Consider the following 17,485-nt stretch of genomic DNA (forward strand, 5'->3'; position numbering starts at 1 on the left):
GAAAAGCAGTGGTAGGAGTCGTGCATAAACAAATGCCCAAAACCTCACTGAACTGAACAGTATTGCAAAAGCAGTGGGCCAGAAATCCTCTATAATGATGAAGGAAACTGAGAGTCCTAGAAGAAATGACTAAGTTAATTTATTGCTGCCAAAAGGGGTTTTACAAACTACTGAATCGTGGAGTGTATTCCAGTTTTCATACACTGCTCCTGCATTTGGACATAGCTATTTCATCATGAGGTTGTAATTTAATGGTTCTAGATCTAGTAAGATCTAGATGATTTTTTGCTCATCTCCTGTTATGTAAAACCTTAGAAAGAGGGTACACTTTTTCACATGCTTGTACTAGCAATGTAATACAGAAATGCATAACTAAAAACAACATACTCAACCAGTACATCATCTGTAATTGTATAGAAAGCTAAAATAGTTTCACAGGTTCATCATCAAGGCCCACGTTTCTACCTGGGCCTTGATGGTTATGGTATCTGCTTACTAAAAATATTTTAGTGTAATTTGTTGAATGCTGCCTGATCTGGATACATCAGTAAGGTTATTTGAGATAAAATGCAAGCAGTTTGAAGTATGTCATTTTTAAAAACAAAGATGTAAAACAGTTTTGTTCTTTTCTTTTCTGAATGCTGAGGATGGTGCCCCTTATTTGAATTCAGAAGAGCAGTACTCATCATATTATCACATATAGCCTGAGAAAGTATGAAACCAAGTAAATAATTACCATCCATCATAAGCCCAAAGCCCATTATAAAATGCAAGTCCAATTGCTCCAAAAGATGTTGCAGTGCCATCAAAAGCATTTGAAAAATTCTCTGTTTTTCCTAGACACAAATACATAATATACAATAATGTTAGTGGTTAAACATTGATTAACATTTATTAACACAAACATTTAAAGACAGAGCTGTATGTAAAGATCTATAAGAAGACTGACCTTGTGCCAACAGAACGATTCCTGCTCCAACTATGACAAGAATGATTATAAGTTTGGCTGCAGTAAAGAAGTTTTGCACATAACTTGCCAGTTTGACACTGTTAAGGTTCAAAATATTGGGGATGGAGACAAGAGAAAAAACCACAATAACAACACTGGTCCGGCCGGGTTGAGTCAAACGATGATTTTAATGAACACACGCGTGGGAGATGGACACTGATGCAGACAGCCTCAAAATCTCAAAATGGTGGAGCATTGCTCAAACTTTTATAGCCTCTGGTGCCTCCACCTTATCATACAAAGCCTAAACATTCACATGCTTTCTCTCACACAGCGCCTAAGCTACGACCTTGGCTCCCTGTTTATCTGCTCCTGCTGAAATGGGGCAGAAAACTCCAGCACACTCTGTTCTCTTCTACTCAGACAAATTAGATTTCTTATAACTCAGCAGTATAATGCATCATAAAACAATATCATTCATTCACAACAAGTCAGCAGTTTAATGTAATGCAAATCAGTTTAACTAATGCAATAGTTGTCAGCTTCTTCTAATTCAGGAGAATAATGCAAACTAAAACTACATAATAATTCACAATCTTTAATTAGGGGTATAACGGCATAAAATAATATTATAATCTAACAACACTTAAACAGTTGATGGATGTGATGGTCACTGCAAAATAACAGAAAATGTAATCATATAATTTCCTACCTATACATTTAACATTAAATGGATTTTTCAAAGAAGACTTGGTATTAGGGGTTAGTTTAACTCATAATTCTAAATTGCCCACAGGTGTGAATATGAGTGTGAATGCACGTGGAGCAAGCTGTCTTTTTGTGTTAGCCTTGTGACAGACTGGCGATCTGGCCAGGTCACCAGTCTCGCCCTGTGGTAGCTGGCATAGGCTCCAGCCCCCACATGGCCCTGACAAAGATAAGCAGAAGAGAATGGATGGATGGACACAAACCGCACAGCTGGTTTAACTGCTGGCACAGATGGTGGCAGCTGAAATGGCTGCGATGCATGTGGAGCAAGCAGCAGAGCAAAGAGAGCAGCTGTGGAGACTTCAGGACCGAGCATCAGGCACAGATTTTGGGGAGGTGGGTGAGGGTCACTTTGCCACCGCCCCCTCGTCCACTGGCGGTGATGATATACTGGATGGGGGAGGGTGACGACCCTTGGGTCTTTCTGGAGGCATTCAGAGCCACAGGCGTAACAGTGGCAGAGTGGCTCAGATGGCGGCTCTGAGCCTGCCGCTGGCCTCACGACGAAGCTTCAAGGGCATCTGCCATGGATAACTTGGGCCTCTACCCGGAAGACCATCACCAGCGGTTCCGGGACAATCAAATGATGGCAGAGGACCAGCTGTTCATATGGGCCTGGAAGCTGCATGACACAGCAGTGAGGTGTCTGCAGCCCAGCCATCAGAGGGAGAGGCGTGGCAATGATGGTTCTGGAGCAGTTCATGGACGACCTGGAAATGGCACGTTGGGTCCGCTGCCATCAGTCAGCAAGCTTGGAAGCCACGGTCACCCTTGCAGAGGACCACCTGGCTGCACGGACCGAGGCAGCAGAGATCCACAGCCAGCCAGGAGACCACAGCTCATGCAAGCACTGAGATAGAGGCTCCCTGGCCCCTCCTTAGGGGAGCAGCAACTGGTGCTTTGGGCCACAAACCATTTTTCACCTGGTCCGCTTGCCCAGGCCCTGGAAGGAGCAGACAATGTATCCAAGCCACGGTGGGTGGCACAGGAGTGCTGGAAGTGCAGGCGGCTGGGATCTGAGTGTCTGTTGAGGTGTTTCACATACCTGGGGCTCCAAACACCTGCCCTGGTCCAGGAGGGATGTACAGCATTCCAGTAAGTTGTCAAGGGGGTACACGCCAGGCTTTGGTGGACACGGATAACACACAAACCCTGATCCACCAAACCCTAGTGGCGAATCCACTCTGCCTTTAATAATGCCCAATGGCAAATGGGCTATTAATGAAGGCAGAGTAGATGGAGGTGAACTGTGTTCCTAGGGATCTTCACAAGTATCCCATTATACCTCTGCACATAAAGTTCAAAAGAAAAATGCATACAGTGAAGGCTGCAGATAACTCACGTCTATCCCCTATTTCTGGGAACAATTTGCTAGGGATGTGATACGAATGGCTATCCGGTGGATGGTCTACTCCAGGTATTACCTCCTGGAATGCTCATCTGTTTCAGGTCATCTCCTGAGTTGGGATCATGAAAGTGATACTGACTGATCAGGGCACATGATTCATGTCTCTCACACACTTAAAGAGTTGTAGGAATTGTTGGGAATTAAATCTGTTCAGACCTACAGTACGTCTACCACCCTCAAACTGATGGGTTGGTGGAGTAACTGAATAAGACTTTAAATTCCATGATTTGCAAGTTCATTCACAAGGATGAATGCAATTGGGATCACTGGTTAGACCCTTTGTTATTTGCAGTGAGGAAGGCTCCCCAGGGCTCCACAGGACTTTCAGCCTTTGAGCTACTGCTTGGCAGAAAGCCATGGGGGGTGTTGCACCTGATTAAAGAAAACTGAAAGAAAGGTCCAAGCCAAAAATGAGATTCAATGCATCCTGGACCTGAGAGCAAAGCTGCACACTTTGAGGAGGTTATCTGGGGAAAATTTGCTCCAGATCTGGTAACGTCAACACTGTTGACTCAGGCAGTTTTCACCGAGAGACAAAGTACTTGCATTACTTCCTTCTTTAAGCTGAACGTTACTCACCAAGTGACAAGGACCCTTTGTGGTCACACTACAAGTGGAGGACGTTAACTATGAGGTGGTGCGCTTGGGGAGGAGCCACACAAATATGTCACCTCCACATTGTGAAAGCATGAAGAGAGGTGGAAAGCGCTTCTCTGGTGAGCCTGGTTAAGAAAAGGCTCAGCATGTGCGGAGCATGTGCAATGGGTGGCTGGGATCCTGGAGTCCCTGAGGCAGCTGGGTTCAGATCCAACCTGAAGAAGTGTGCAGTTGAACAGAGGGAGGTCCAGTATTTGGGGTACCACTTTGGGGGCGGACAGGTGCACCCAAAGATGGAGAAACAGCATCCATCACAGCCTGCCCATGTACTACCACAAGTTCATGCCCGGAAGGGTGAACCAGATCTGGTCCAGTGGATGGAGTGGTGTCAGGCGGCATTTGTGTAGGTGAAGAAGCCCTTCTTTGGGGAGGTCCCCACACCTTACTTTTCCCTCCCTTTTTGTCCTGCAAATGGACACCTCGAATGGAGGGCTGGCCATTTTGTCCCTGCAGGTAAGGGGGGTAAAGTGACCGATCTTGTACATCAGCCAGAAGCTGACAGAGCGAGGAAGAGCTGGTGACAGGAGAGTGGAGTCAGCTGGAAACCTGACTCCTTTTACCCCAAAACACTGTGGAAGCGCAACAAACAAAAGAAACACATAGCAAGAATACTGTGTGGTCTGAGTCATGTGTAGGCTTCACAGTTAGCTTTAATCATTTTAATTTCAATAAAAGTATTTTTTTTTACATCTGCAAATTGGGGAATGACATTGTTCTGGACACCTTACAAATAAGGCACACATTAGCTTGAAATGGCTAATATGGCCTGAAAATCGTGGTTTCCATTGTAAAGTATAGTCATGTATGAACTTCTAAAGTGACTCTGTACTTGTGTATAGTTTATTGCTGTCAAGCATGAACTTACATATAGCCGCTGCTGCTAGACACTTGGTGACAATTAGAGGTGGAGAGCAGCCAGGGTAGAAAGGAGTAGAGGCATATTCTGCAAAGCTCAGTGTGATGATAGCAAAGGATGAAGGCTTTAACACCATAATAGTTGTCCAGGAGTAAAGGTAGGCAACAATAGAGCCAAAAGCCTCCATGAAACAGGGGTACTCGCCGCCTGATTTGGTGATCATGGTTCCAAGTTCAGCATAACACAGTGCTCCTATACAGCCACACATAAAATCACAAAAACACAGAAAAGAAAGTTGTAAAACAACACAGAAGAAGGGACTTTCAAAACTTGAGTCCATGCATTCAAAGCAGTGGTAAGAAACCTTGCATGTCTGTGACACTCATATATGCTTGGTCATTATATCTCCCTTGCTTCTTATGCTCTCATGGGGCGATTGTGGCTCAAGAGTTGGGACTTTGCCTTGTAATCGGAAGGTTGCTGGTTCGAGCCCCGGCATGGACAGTCTTGGTCGTTGTGTCCTTGGGCAAGACACTTTACCCGTTGCCTACTGGTGGTGGTCAGAGGGTCCAATGTCCGGCAGCCTTGCCTTTGTCAGTGCGCCCCAGGGTGGCTGTGGCTACAGTGTAGCTTGCCATCACCAGTGTGTGAATGGGTGGATGACTGAATGTGTAAAGCGCTTTGGGGTCCTTAGGGACTAGTAAAGCGCTATATAAATACAGGCCATTTTCAATCCCGTTTACCTCTCCTTTTAGTTTTAATAAGCTTAAAATAAATGGTTTTAAATTTGTTTATTTCTAACTTTTTGTGTTACATTGCAGGTGCTTGTGCTTCCAGAAATAAATTTTATATATATATATATATATATATATATATATATATATATATATAAGGGGTGCAACAATACACAAAATTCACGGTTCGGTTCGATACTTTGGTGTCACGGTTCGATATTTTTTCGATTAAAAAAAAAACGTTCATGCCTTTTTAATTTGTCATTTATTAAATTTTCACGGCACATTCCGCACCACATCTCTGTGCGTTCATCATTTGTTTGAAGCCAGCTCACCTCCTGCAACTACTTTTCCGAGAATACGTGCTTCTTTTGTGGTTCGGACTCCTTCTGACATTTCTTTGGAGGTGGAAGAACATCACAGTAATTGCTTAAAGGAGCTTGCTTCTTTGACATCTTTAAGAGTTCTAAACAAATGTCTGTCCTCCTCCTGAAAATCTTATGTATGCAAACACGCGTTGCAACTTCTTATCTTGTGCCCGTTTTTTATTTTGACAGCGAATGCGCACCTGCGGACCACTTATGTGCAGCCCTGGTTATTTCGCTTGTCATATTGCAGCCACAGAAATTCTTTTGTCCATGAAACCATAAAGCTGCGCTTTCTTTTTGCCTTATAGTCTGATTTGTCATAACTTTTCCGTTTTGTGGTAAGCTTTTCTTTGGCTGTCACTTCTTCACCCTGACCTGTCTTACTTGGCTCAGCAGAACTAAAATATTGTGGTGAGCTCAGACAAGGAGGAGACGAAGGTATCGTTTGGTCTTGCTTCCCGTGAGCTAGCCAGGGAGCACAGCCGTTTATTGACATCTGCAGAAGAACACTGCCGCTAGCTAACTGCTCAGCGCAGCAACAGCACAGCAACAACAACACACAGGGCGCCCTCTGACCCCGGAAGGACACACCGTCGCAGCGAGAGGGCGTCACCCGTCACTATGGCAACATAAACAAAACATAACTGTACAAACAGAACCCCGAACAGCCCTGACCCGCTACAATATGTATCCTGCTGCTTTTACACACGCACCCACATAACGCTCAGCGATTCTCTGCGCGATCAACCTCTCACATGTTTAAGCTTGCTGCGGGAGATTTCACTTGTCATGTTTGCATAGTAAGCTAACGATTGATAAGACGATGCCAGAGGAATTGGTGCGCAAATTATCATCACTCACCAATCAGTGCTGTCGCTCTCTATACACAGTTCACGCGATTGCAAAGTGAAAGCAAAAAACAAGCGCAAATTCAAACGCGATTTCAATATGTCACATATTGACAGTGGCTCACCAATGCCAATGACATAATTACCCAGCTACATTTCCGAAAGAATGCAAAACCATTGACATATATTTTTCCTTCCTACGATAGCCCGACGGGCAGGGCAGAGATAGATTTTGGTAGCCCGACTGGAAAAATCGGGATGTCGGCGATTTTGCGAGCCCTGTATCTGATTGAGGAATCACTCATCTTTGGAAAAGAGAGTTTATTACAGAGAAATGGCTCTTTCCAAAATAAAAGCTATACTATACGCTTCGTCTGGGCTATATTCTCAGCAGCATATTAAACATATCAGGTCCCCATAAGAAGAATCATGTGCTAACGGCTGTCTAAATGACTCGGGTAAAGTTTGTAGCATGCGTGCTTGTTATTTTTGTCTGCTTCCACTTGTCTTTGCACTAGGATGATGTCGGTGTAAATGTGCAGTCATATTTGTTGTGTTCCCACTAGTGCTGTCAGCGTAAATCTCGTTGAAATGACGTTAACGCCACAACACGGCAAATCTCCGTTAACGAGCTACCGCGGATCGCCCATGCATGGGGCTGGACGGCCAACACCTTAACGAGCTAACTGCGCTAACACACTAGCTCCCACCCATGTAATTGAGCATTGCGTGGCACATCCAACATACTGTTTTACTTTAGTCCATGACGCGCTTACCTTCAGGGTCATACGTCACATGAAAACCAAAATAGTTCCAAACGGCAAATCTGAATGAGGGTGGGGGAGGTTCAATTTGCCATGTTGCAAGGAGAGCTTAACTTCTGTCTCGCTAGCTTGCCCTGCGCTCAGTGAATCTGCTTTCGACTACTCTGCCTAGGCTGCACTGTGGAGCGCAGATCCACTGAGCGCTCAACACAGACAGCATCGTCAGAAGGAAAGTTGATAAAATAAATAAAAAATTTATTTTGTATTGTTCGATACATATGGGTACCGAACCGAAAGCACTGTATCGAACGGTTCAATATCGATACGAGTATCGTTGCACCCCTAATATATACACTCAACAAAAATATAAACGCAACACCTTTGTTACTGCTCCCATTCCCCATGGGATGGACGTAGAGACCTAAAATTCATTCCAGATACACAATATAACCATCCCTCCCAAACAGTGGTCACAAATCAGTCCAAATGTATGGTAGTGGGCACATCTGCTATATTGAGATAATCCATCCCACCTCACAGGTGTGCCACATCAGGATGCTGATCTGACAACATGAGTAGTGCACAGGTGTACCTCAGACTGCCCACAACAAAAGGCCACCCTGGAATGTGCAGTTTTGTCTCACAGCAAAATGCCACAGATGCCACAAGCAATGAGGGAGCGTGCAATTGGCATGCTGACAGCAGGAATGTCAACCAGATCTGTCGCCCATGCATTGAATGTTCATTTCTCAACCATAAGCCGTCTCCACAGGCGTTTCAGAGAATATGGCAGCGCATCCAACCGGCCTCACAACCGCAGACCTCGTGTAACCACACCAGCCCAGGACCTCCACATCCAGCAGGTTCACCTCCAAGATCGTCTGAGACCAGCCACCCAGACAGCTGCTGGAACAATTGGTTTGCACAACCAAACAATTTCTGCACAAACTGTCAGAAACCGTCTCAGGGACGCTCAACTGCATGCCCGTCGTCCTCATCGGGGTCTTGACCTGACTCCAGCTCGTCGCCGTAACAGACTTGTGTGGGCAAATGCTCACATTCGATGGCGTCTGGCACGTTGGAGAGGTGTGCGCTTCACGGATGAATCATGGTTCACATTGTTCAGGGCAGATGGCAGCTGAGAATGTCCCAGTTCTTGCATGGCCAGCATACTCACCGGACATGTCACCCATTGAGCATGTTCGGGATGTGCTTGACCGGCGTATACGACAGCGTGTACCAGTTCCCACGAATATCCAACAACCTCGCACAGCCATTGAAGTGGAGTGGACCAACATTCCACAGGCCACAATTGACAATCTGATAGACTCCATGCGACGATGTGTTGCACTGCATGAGGCAAATGGTGGTCACACCAGATACTGACTGGTTCTGGGTCCCCAGACCCCCAATAGCGCAAAAAACTGCACATTCCAGGGTGGCCTTTTGTTGTGGGCAGTCTGAGGTACACCTGTGCACTACTCATGATGTCAGATCAGCATCCTGATGTGGCACACCTGTGAGGTGGGATGGATCATCTCAATATAGCAGATGTGCCCACTACCACACATTTGGACTGATTTGTGACCACTGTTTGGGAGGGATGGTTATATTGTGTATCTGGAATGAATTTTAGGTCTCTACGTCCATCCCATGGGGAATGGGAGCAAAAACAAAAGTGTTGCGTTTATATTTTTGTTGAGTGTATATATATATTCCATCCATCCATCTTCATCCGCTTTATCCGAGGCCGGGTCGCGGGGGCAGCTGCCTAAGCAAAGAGGCCCAGACCTCCCTCTCCCCAGCCACCTCCTCCCGCTTATCCGGGGGAATACCAAGGCGTTCCCAGGCCAGCCGAGAGATATAATCTCTCCAGCGTGTCCTGGGTCTGCCCCGGGGCCTCCTCCCGGTGGGACATGCCTGGAACACCTCACCCAGGAGGCGCCTAGGGGGCATCCTTTTCAGATGCCCGAACCACCTCAACTGGCTCCTTTCGATGTGGAGCAGCAGCTGCTCTACTCTGAGCCCCTCCCGGATGGCTGAACTTCTCACCCTATCTCTAAGGGAGAGGCCAGCCACCCTTCGGAGGAAGCTCATTTCTGCCGCTTGTATCCGCGATCTCGTTCTTTCGGTCACTACCCACAGCTCGTGGCCATAGGTGAGGGTAGGGACGTAGATCGACCGGTAAATTGAGAGCTTCGCTTTTACACTCAGCTTCCTCTTCACCACGACGGACCGGTGCAGCGTCTGCGTTACTGCAGCTGCAGCCCCAATCCGTCTGTCGATCTCCGGCTCCCTTCTCCCATCACTCGCGAACAAGACCCCGAGATACTTGAACTCCTCCACTTGGGGCAGGAACTCATCCCCGACCCGGAGTGGGCACTCCACCCTTTTCCGGCTGAGAACCATGGCCTCAGATTTGGAGGTGCTGATCCTCATTCCCGCTGCTTCACACTCGGCTGCGAACCGTGTATATATACATTATTATATTTATATAGTGCTTTTTGAGTCTTTTCTAGTACGGACTACTCAAAAGTACGGATACTGTGTGAACTTGTTCCTATTTTGACCATTGTTATTTGTCTACATGACTTGAAAAGAATATTAGATTCCTGATATAGCAACAGAACTGGTTGCTGAATACAATGAAATATGAGTTAAAATGTTGGTCTCACCAAGAGTAGATAACACGCCGCAAGCAGTCCAGATTAGGAGGCAAGGTCCCACAGCTCCCGAGTACAGCAAAACAGACTTTGGGGAAATGAAAATGCCTGAGCCAATCATAGTCCCCACAATGAGACAAATGCCACTCAGCAGACCAACCTAAGCAAGCACATGGAAAATAAAAAATATTAATGTGTTTTTTCAGTTATTTAATGTCAGTAACTGTTTTCAGGAAACTATCATTCCCATGTGTTCTATAACATCATAATTATATTATAAAATAATTTTTTTTTTAGCAACACCGGTTTAATGCGTGGCTGTGCTTCAGCTCTTGGGATCTGAAATAATAGTGGAAATAGTTGATGCACCATTTCCGTGTCATATTTTGATTTTAAGTTGGTTGACAGCAGCAGTTAAACTCAAGAACTGGTTCAATCAGATATCATTACATTGCCACGCTGAGTGAGGCAGAGTAAGCTGCTAAAGACTAAATTAAAGATGAAGAAGTCCCTTATCATTAAAAGCAAAATTCTCACATCTCACAACATGTGAAAACAAACAGCAATGCCACTTTTATAGGTAATTTCATTTTTTAGTCACTATAGATAGATCAGGCAAGAGATAAGGGCAATACCCAGCAATACCTAGTCATGAAAAAAAAAAACAGAGAGGCTTGTCATCTCTATACTTGTTTAGAAATTTCCCAAGTATCCTTGAGAGGAGCAAAGAGCTGGTTTAATGTTCCTCAACCAGAGTGAAACCACATTTTTTATTCTGAATCTGAGGTCCAACAAAGGGGCAGACTCTTCTCTTTTGTACCCTTGCATGCATCTTGTAAGGGAGGATACAGAGTATGGTCCCGTCTTCATAAAAAGGATGACCACCACTTTAGTTTGCACATTCAAAGACACCACCTTGACCACAATGTTTCAGAGGCATGTCAGCACACACCCTGATATCCCTTTGTTGGTGTTGATCTGATATCATCATAATAATTTTGGAGGAGGATCCAAAGATCAACACAACAACCAACAACCTCTGAGTTTTCAGTTAGTATTTTCCAAGAATTTGGCTAATCCTATTACATTTTCACAAGTAAACCAGCATGAGTAATGTAAACTGGCTAAAGGCAAACCTAACTTGATAGTATATTTATTATATTGTATTGATTAATAAAGAAATACAGAAAAGACACATCCTGGGGTTATTGAATCCAGGTCACTGACCAGTGTCCGTGGCACCAAAGCGATAATTAACTAGTTAACTAGTAATTAAAAATTACACACTCTTTCAATTCTAATTGTTTTTTTTTTTATCAAAACATAATAGAAAAAATGGTTTCACAAAACATTAAATTATACTTTTTCATTTATTTAACAAAAATTAAGCCAAAATTCAAAAAGCAGTATGTAAAAAAACTGTCATGGTGCTGGGTCGTTGGCCCAGCGTTTTGTGTTTTATGATTATTTCCCTCTGTTCTAGTTATTCTGTGTCCTCCCCCCTTGTGTCCGGTTCGGGTTCTAGATTTCCTGTTTTGTTCTGAAAGTCTGTGTCTGTTGTCATTGTGTTCAGCTTGTCTCCTCCGGTCCTCATGTGTATTGGGTTCAGCTGTTCTTCCCTCCTGTGTGTGATTACCCGATTACCTTGTGTGTGTATATTTAGTGGGTGTTGGTCTGTGTTCATTGTCGGCTCGGCTGTGTTTCTTGGTATCCTGTTCCTTAGTCTGCGTCTCTCTGCTCCACTCTCCGTTTCGTTAAGATTTCAGGTTTGCTCTTTAGTTTCTCCCAGTTTAGGTTTCCGTTAGTATTTTCTCATGCTTCGTTGCCTGTTTCTGCCACTGCCACCTTGTAAATAAACGCCACTCATATCATCAGTTGGCTGCCTGCATTTTGGGTCCTCCTTTCCTCCACACCACACGGCTCACCCCGCAGCCGTGACAAAAACAATAATAGAAAACTAAGTATACCTCATTCAGTGAGAATTGAGTACCAGCCAATTGCCAATAATCAAATACACTTTTACACAATTAACTGATCATCAGCAAGTATGACCACTTCTAAGAGCAGAAACATTGTCAAGTTGTGGGTCTGAAGCATTCAAGTGTCTGATAACACAATGTTGTAAAGGAAAGACATTAGTAAAAATGTTAAAGAAGCAATTATTACTGCCAATAAATCTGAGGTTTCAAGACACTTCCCAATGTTTTCAACAGTGACTTGAAAAAGTAATCAGTAACAAATTACTGATTACGTCCCCCCCAAAAGTAATCTCATTACTTTACTGATTACTTATTTTCAAAAGTAATTAATTACTTAGTTACTTTTTAAAAAAAAACATGATTTACAACCTGAATAGGTAATAAAGCAATAGATCTTTCAGCCCAATTCTACTTTCTCTGCATAATCCATCATACAAAATGTAATCAAGTAGAAAAGTCTCTTTTTAAACTTGTTTTATTAGTTTTAATCTTTTAACTTTATCCATCAAGCAAAAATTAAATTATAGGCAACATTCTCTGAGTGGAAGAAATTTGTTTGACATTTAAACCTATTTTCTGCGCATTCCAGCACATAAAATAAAATATTTTTTGTGTTTACACTCAGTCTTTCGAATAAATGCAAGTGAAACAGCAGAAAATAAATTAAATCAAAGACTCAGCGGTCCTGTTGCTCTATTTTCACCTGTATAGCAGGCTGATGTTTGCCCTGGTGCAGGTGTGCCGCAGCGGTCAGTGGAAGAATCCGCGAGTTTGTCTGTGAATTTCCCATTCCCTGGTAGTATTTGCCGGTGCTTGCTCGGAAGTTTAGGGGTTTTCTTCCCACGCAGTGAGCAGCGGACCCGCTGCTCTTCATCCTTTGCATGGACACTGCGACGGCGGATCTCCAGTCACCCCATCCCTGGACACTTCTCTACGCCGACGATGTCTTCCTGGCCGATGAATCGCGAATAGAACTGCAATACCAAACGCAGCAGTGGAAGACTCGCCTAGCTGACTTCGGCCTGAGGCTCAACACCAACAAGACCGAATACTTAGAGGCTGGCCCCCAGACCGACGGCACGATCAGCGTCGATGGAGAAGATCTGGCGAAAGTACCTCATTTCAAATACCTCGGATCGATGATCAGCAATGACGGCGATATCCTACTAGATGTACGAGCCAGGATCAACGCAGCGTGGATGAAATGGCGCCAAGTCACCGGCGTCCTGTGTGACCGAAGAATGCCCAATCGCCTCAAGTCAAAGATCTACAAGAATGTAGTGCGCCCCGTCGCCCTCTATGGATCCGAGTGCTGGCCAGCCACCGCAAAGCACGAACAAGCCCTTCACACGATGGAAATGCGGATGCTGCGATGGTGCCTAGGCCTGACACAATGGGACCACGTCATGAACACCGACGTTAGAAAGAGGATGGGAATCGCGCCAATCACAGATAAGATGCAAGAAGCGAGGCTGCGGTGGTACGGACATGTGGTACGGAGCGATGAGAACTCAGTGGTGAGAACAGCACTGCGGCTCAGCCCCCGAGGACGTCGACCTAGAGGCAGACCAAAGCGGAGATGGATGGACCGAATCAAGGACGACGTGAAGAAGATCGAAGCCGATCTGACCGACGCCCTTGACCGACCCAAGTGGAGACGACTTTGCAGAAAAGTGGACCCTGCAACCGAGCGGGAAAAACGCTAGGAGGAAGAAGAAGCAGTGAGTAGCGGACGCTAATGTTTTTGTCACTTTTTACGGAATGAAACTCAAAGTAAGGTCAGTACTTCCACGCTTTAAACGCTGCACGTTCATACTCTCTGATCTGATCTGCACACAGCTGTTGCCACGAATGTTGCACTCGCTTACGTCATTGTCATCAGACACGGTTTTAGTAACGCAGTAACGCAGCGTGCTTACGGGAAAGTAACAGTAATCTACTTACCTTTTTTACAATAGTAATCCCTTACTTTACTCGTTACTACAAAAAGTAATCAGATTACAGTAAAGTGTTACTTGTAACACGTTACTGCCCATCTCTGGTTGTCAAGAGTGAGTATTCCAGAAAATTCACCCTAAGGTCAGGCTGTTTGGTGCTCGGAAAAAAGACCCCCCAAAAAACAAGAGCTGCGTCTTCCATAGGCCTCCGCTAGCATGTTAAATGTTGCGGATCATGACAGTGCAATTTGAAAAAGACTATACAAACATGGTTTGTGTAGAAAGGTTGGAAGGAAAAAGCATTTTGTATCTAAAAAGAACATGGCAGCATAGCTGAAGTTTGACAAGTTGCATGGGTTGCCAGGTGAAATTGTAGGGTAAAAATGTCCTTTAGGCACACCATATCAACACAAACAACTTTTGACAAATGTTTAGCACACTAGTGGAAGGGTAATGGTTTGGGTGACTCAGCCACAGGACTTGGGCACCTTGTAGTCATTTAGTCAACCGCTAACTCCTGTATACAAAAGTATTCTAGAGTCAGATTTATCTGTCCAACAGCTAGCTTGACCAAAAGTGAGTCATGAGCCAGGAGAATGACCCCAAACACATCAGCAAATCTGTAACAAAGTGGCTGAAAAAAAGAAACTAATCAAGGTGCTGAAGTTCCCTGTCTAAGTCTTGAACCTAATTGAAAAGCTGCATAAACAAATACCTACAAACTTTAGAGCACTGAAGCAATATTGTAAAGAAAATTAGGTAAAAAAAATCCTCCACAATAATGTGAGAGACCAATAAGATAATAATTACTTCAAGTTATGGCAAATAAAAGTGGTTCTACAAGATACTGAATCATTGGGTGTACTTAGTTTGTCCACAAACTGCTTCTGCATTTTGGCTCAGTTTTTGGTAAATAAATAATGAAACATTATAATATGCTATGTGTTGTTGTTCATTTAATGTTTATTTAAATCATTTTAGTACCTGGTAAGGACTGGATTTTTTTTTTTACTGTCTTGAATTAGGATTGATGGAGGGTTACTTTTACCATGACTGTAAATGCCGATATAATAAAAGAAGACACGCAGCAGAATTACGTGTTTGTGTGTGTGTGTGGGGGGGGAAGATATGCGTGTATTCACATCGTTTATGTTAATGAGAGTGTGGGGAGTGAGTTGGAGGGTGGGGTGAGCTGCTTTTAACCATGTAAAGCACTTTGTGCTACATTTTTTTTGTATGAAAAGTGCTTTATAAATAAAGATTGATTGATTGATTGATTGAAGAAGCAATAAAAAAGCAATATCACATAAAAACAAGTCTATAAAATGTGTTTAAAGAAGAGACCAAAGTAACTGATTTTCCAAGCCTTATCTCTTCAGGTAGGTCATTCTAAAGCCTAGGGTGTGGTCACTTTTAGATTTATGCTTCAAATGTGAGACGGCCTCCCAGAAGGGCCCTACCTGAGGATATAAGGATGCAAACATTGGGTAAAATCTTAAAGATCTATTAAAATAAACAGCGATCTGGTGGGGCTTGATATAAAGATACAAAGCCAGTGACTTTTCTTTATGCCAGAAAGAGAATTACAGAAGTCTGCAGGAAAATATGTGTGAATGGACTTTTCCAGGATGAGAGCAACGACTATCATAATAATCCTATTTTAACCTGAGAAAACCTTTCAGTTCCCATAAGTTTATTTTAGGTCTTATGGAGCTTATTAGGCGTCTGGATTGCACTGCTGAGTGGATGATTATGGAGTTAATCTGTAGAGACGCTTGCTGTGGTACTGCCTGGTACTCAGTTCCAAGGCTCTATTATTGTAAAAGGTAAGGATGATCCTTTAGTGTGAAAATTTAGTGAGACTTGTTCTCAGGAACCTGCATGTATATAAAAGTCAAGCACACTGGTTCATACTTACATCTTTTTGAAGGGCAACGGCCTTCACCACCTCCTTGTTGTCTTTGGTAAGGTCAGTGGAGCCATTCTGTGACTCCTTTCTCTTCCTTATTCCACTTTCATCCATAGCAACACACTGGTCTATGAGGTAACATAAGTGTTGACACACATTACAGACCACTTGCATTAACTTTTACAGGAAACACATCTTTGTTGTCCCTATAAAAGGTTATCATGACATGATAACGTTTAGAGGGAAAACTATGCTCTTCCATGGGCAGTAAATGTTCCCTTTCATCAAGATACACAGTGACTCTCAGAAACAAGAGCTCACTAAAAATCCACTCAAAGCCAAATCAAAACTAAATTTGTTCACAAATTGATTCCCATAATCTTACAGATTTAATTACATTACCAGGAACAGATATGGCTCAATTGCACAAATTTTGATTTTAAAGAGTTTCACTACAGTATTAACCTCATGCAGTGATATCTTAGACTAATCATCAATAGAGCAGCTCAATAACAGCCTTAAAGAGATCACTGAAATATCTTTAGAAGGGTTTTGGGTTGATTTTAAGTTTATTATAAGGTGATTCAGCATGTAAGCATTGTTTGTGTGGAGCTTTTAAACAAATATAATAGCAATTTTTAACAAATGTCCCTTAGAGCTGTATTAACTGTAATCCTTAACATTCATTAACTATTTGAGAGTCAAAGGGTTAATTTTAGTGATTTTTTTGTGATTTGTAAAATACAATTTAAAAGTAGAACATTTGGATTTGGCGCTCTTTAGTGCAGTAATGATCAGCTCATATGCTTCATATGCTTTTTAACTGGGAAAAACTGTGAACATATTAGTATTCTAAACATAGACCCCAACTTAAAGTCAAACTAGGAGAACTGGTACAGACTGGCAGTAAGTCAAACATTATAAAAAAGAGTGGGAAGAGCTCAAATGTCTCTTACTCTGACACTCTGTGATAATATTTAACTACAAATTATAATATTAATACTTAACATATATCAAATAACAAACGACTTGTTTAAGATAGAATTGCTTGAATGTAATTACATTTAACAGTAGCTCTGCATCACCACTATCACATACTAGAGGTGGGAATCACCATGCATCCCACGATACGATATCACAATATTTACAATATTTAACGCATGATACGATATTATTGCAATTTTTTAAAATATTTTGCGATATTCAGATTCTATACATAAAAGTAAACTTTATCAATATTCATTTTATCTAATATCAAAGTGTCACACTCAGTCTTTCTCTCATTTCAGTCAGTTTTATTGTTGACAAACTTGAACGGTTTGTATTACAGTCTAGTCCAACTTAACTGAATGCAACCATCTGGTACAATTATAGCTATTCTGAACTATGCAATTTATGAAAACTATGCAGCACATTCAGCAACTGAAGAATTTGAAAGTAAATTAAAACAAAATATAATTTTACATTAAATAAAAAAGTTTTAAACTTAATTAAAATAAAACATGTCTTAAATTAAAATAAGTAAACTGTCATGTTTATTGCTGCCAAAAAAAAAAGTGAAACACATTTGGACAGTGAAGGAATGTCAGGATTCTTGCTCAGAAAAAGGATCAACATGCACTGAAGTCAGAGCATGTTCCAGTCC

General features: G+C 42.9%; 1 protein-coding gene across 1 annotated transcript; it reads right to left on the reverse strand.

The window, feature by feature from the left end:
* Window positions 1-1,118: 1,118 nt before the first annotated feature.
* Window positions 1,119-15,968, reverse strand: LOC146678432 (b(0,+)-type amino acid transporter 1-like). Its single transcript, XM_085391103.1, has 3 exons — window positions 15,850-15,968; window positions 10,028-10,175; window positions 1,119-4,890 (listed from the first exon to the last, which is right to left on the reverse strand). The coding sequence occupies exons 1-3, from the start codon at window positions 15,952-15,954 to the stop codon at window positions 4,595-4,597; spliced, it is 549 nt and encodes a 182-aa protein (XP_085247229.1). The 5' UTR covers window positions 15,955-15,968; the 3' UTR covers window positions 1,119-4,594.
* Window positions 15,969-17,485: the final 1,517 nt, after the last annotated feature.

The sequence above is a fragment of the Rhamphochromis longiceps genome, linkage group LG1, assembly GCF_057381845.1.
Source record: "Rhamphochromis longiceps isolate RC_006_pf linkage group LG1, R_longiceps_female_GT1.1, whole genome shotgun sequence".
Lineage (NCBI taxonomy): Eukaryota > Metazoa > Chordata > Actinopteri > Cichliformes > Cichlidae > Rhamphochromis > Rhamphochromis longiceps.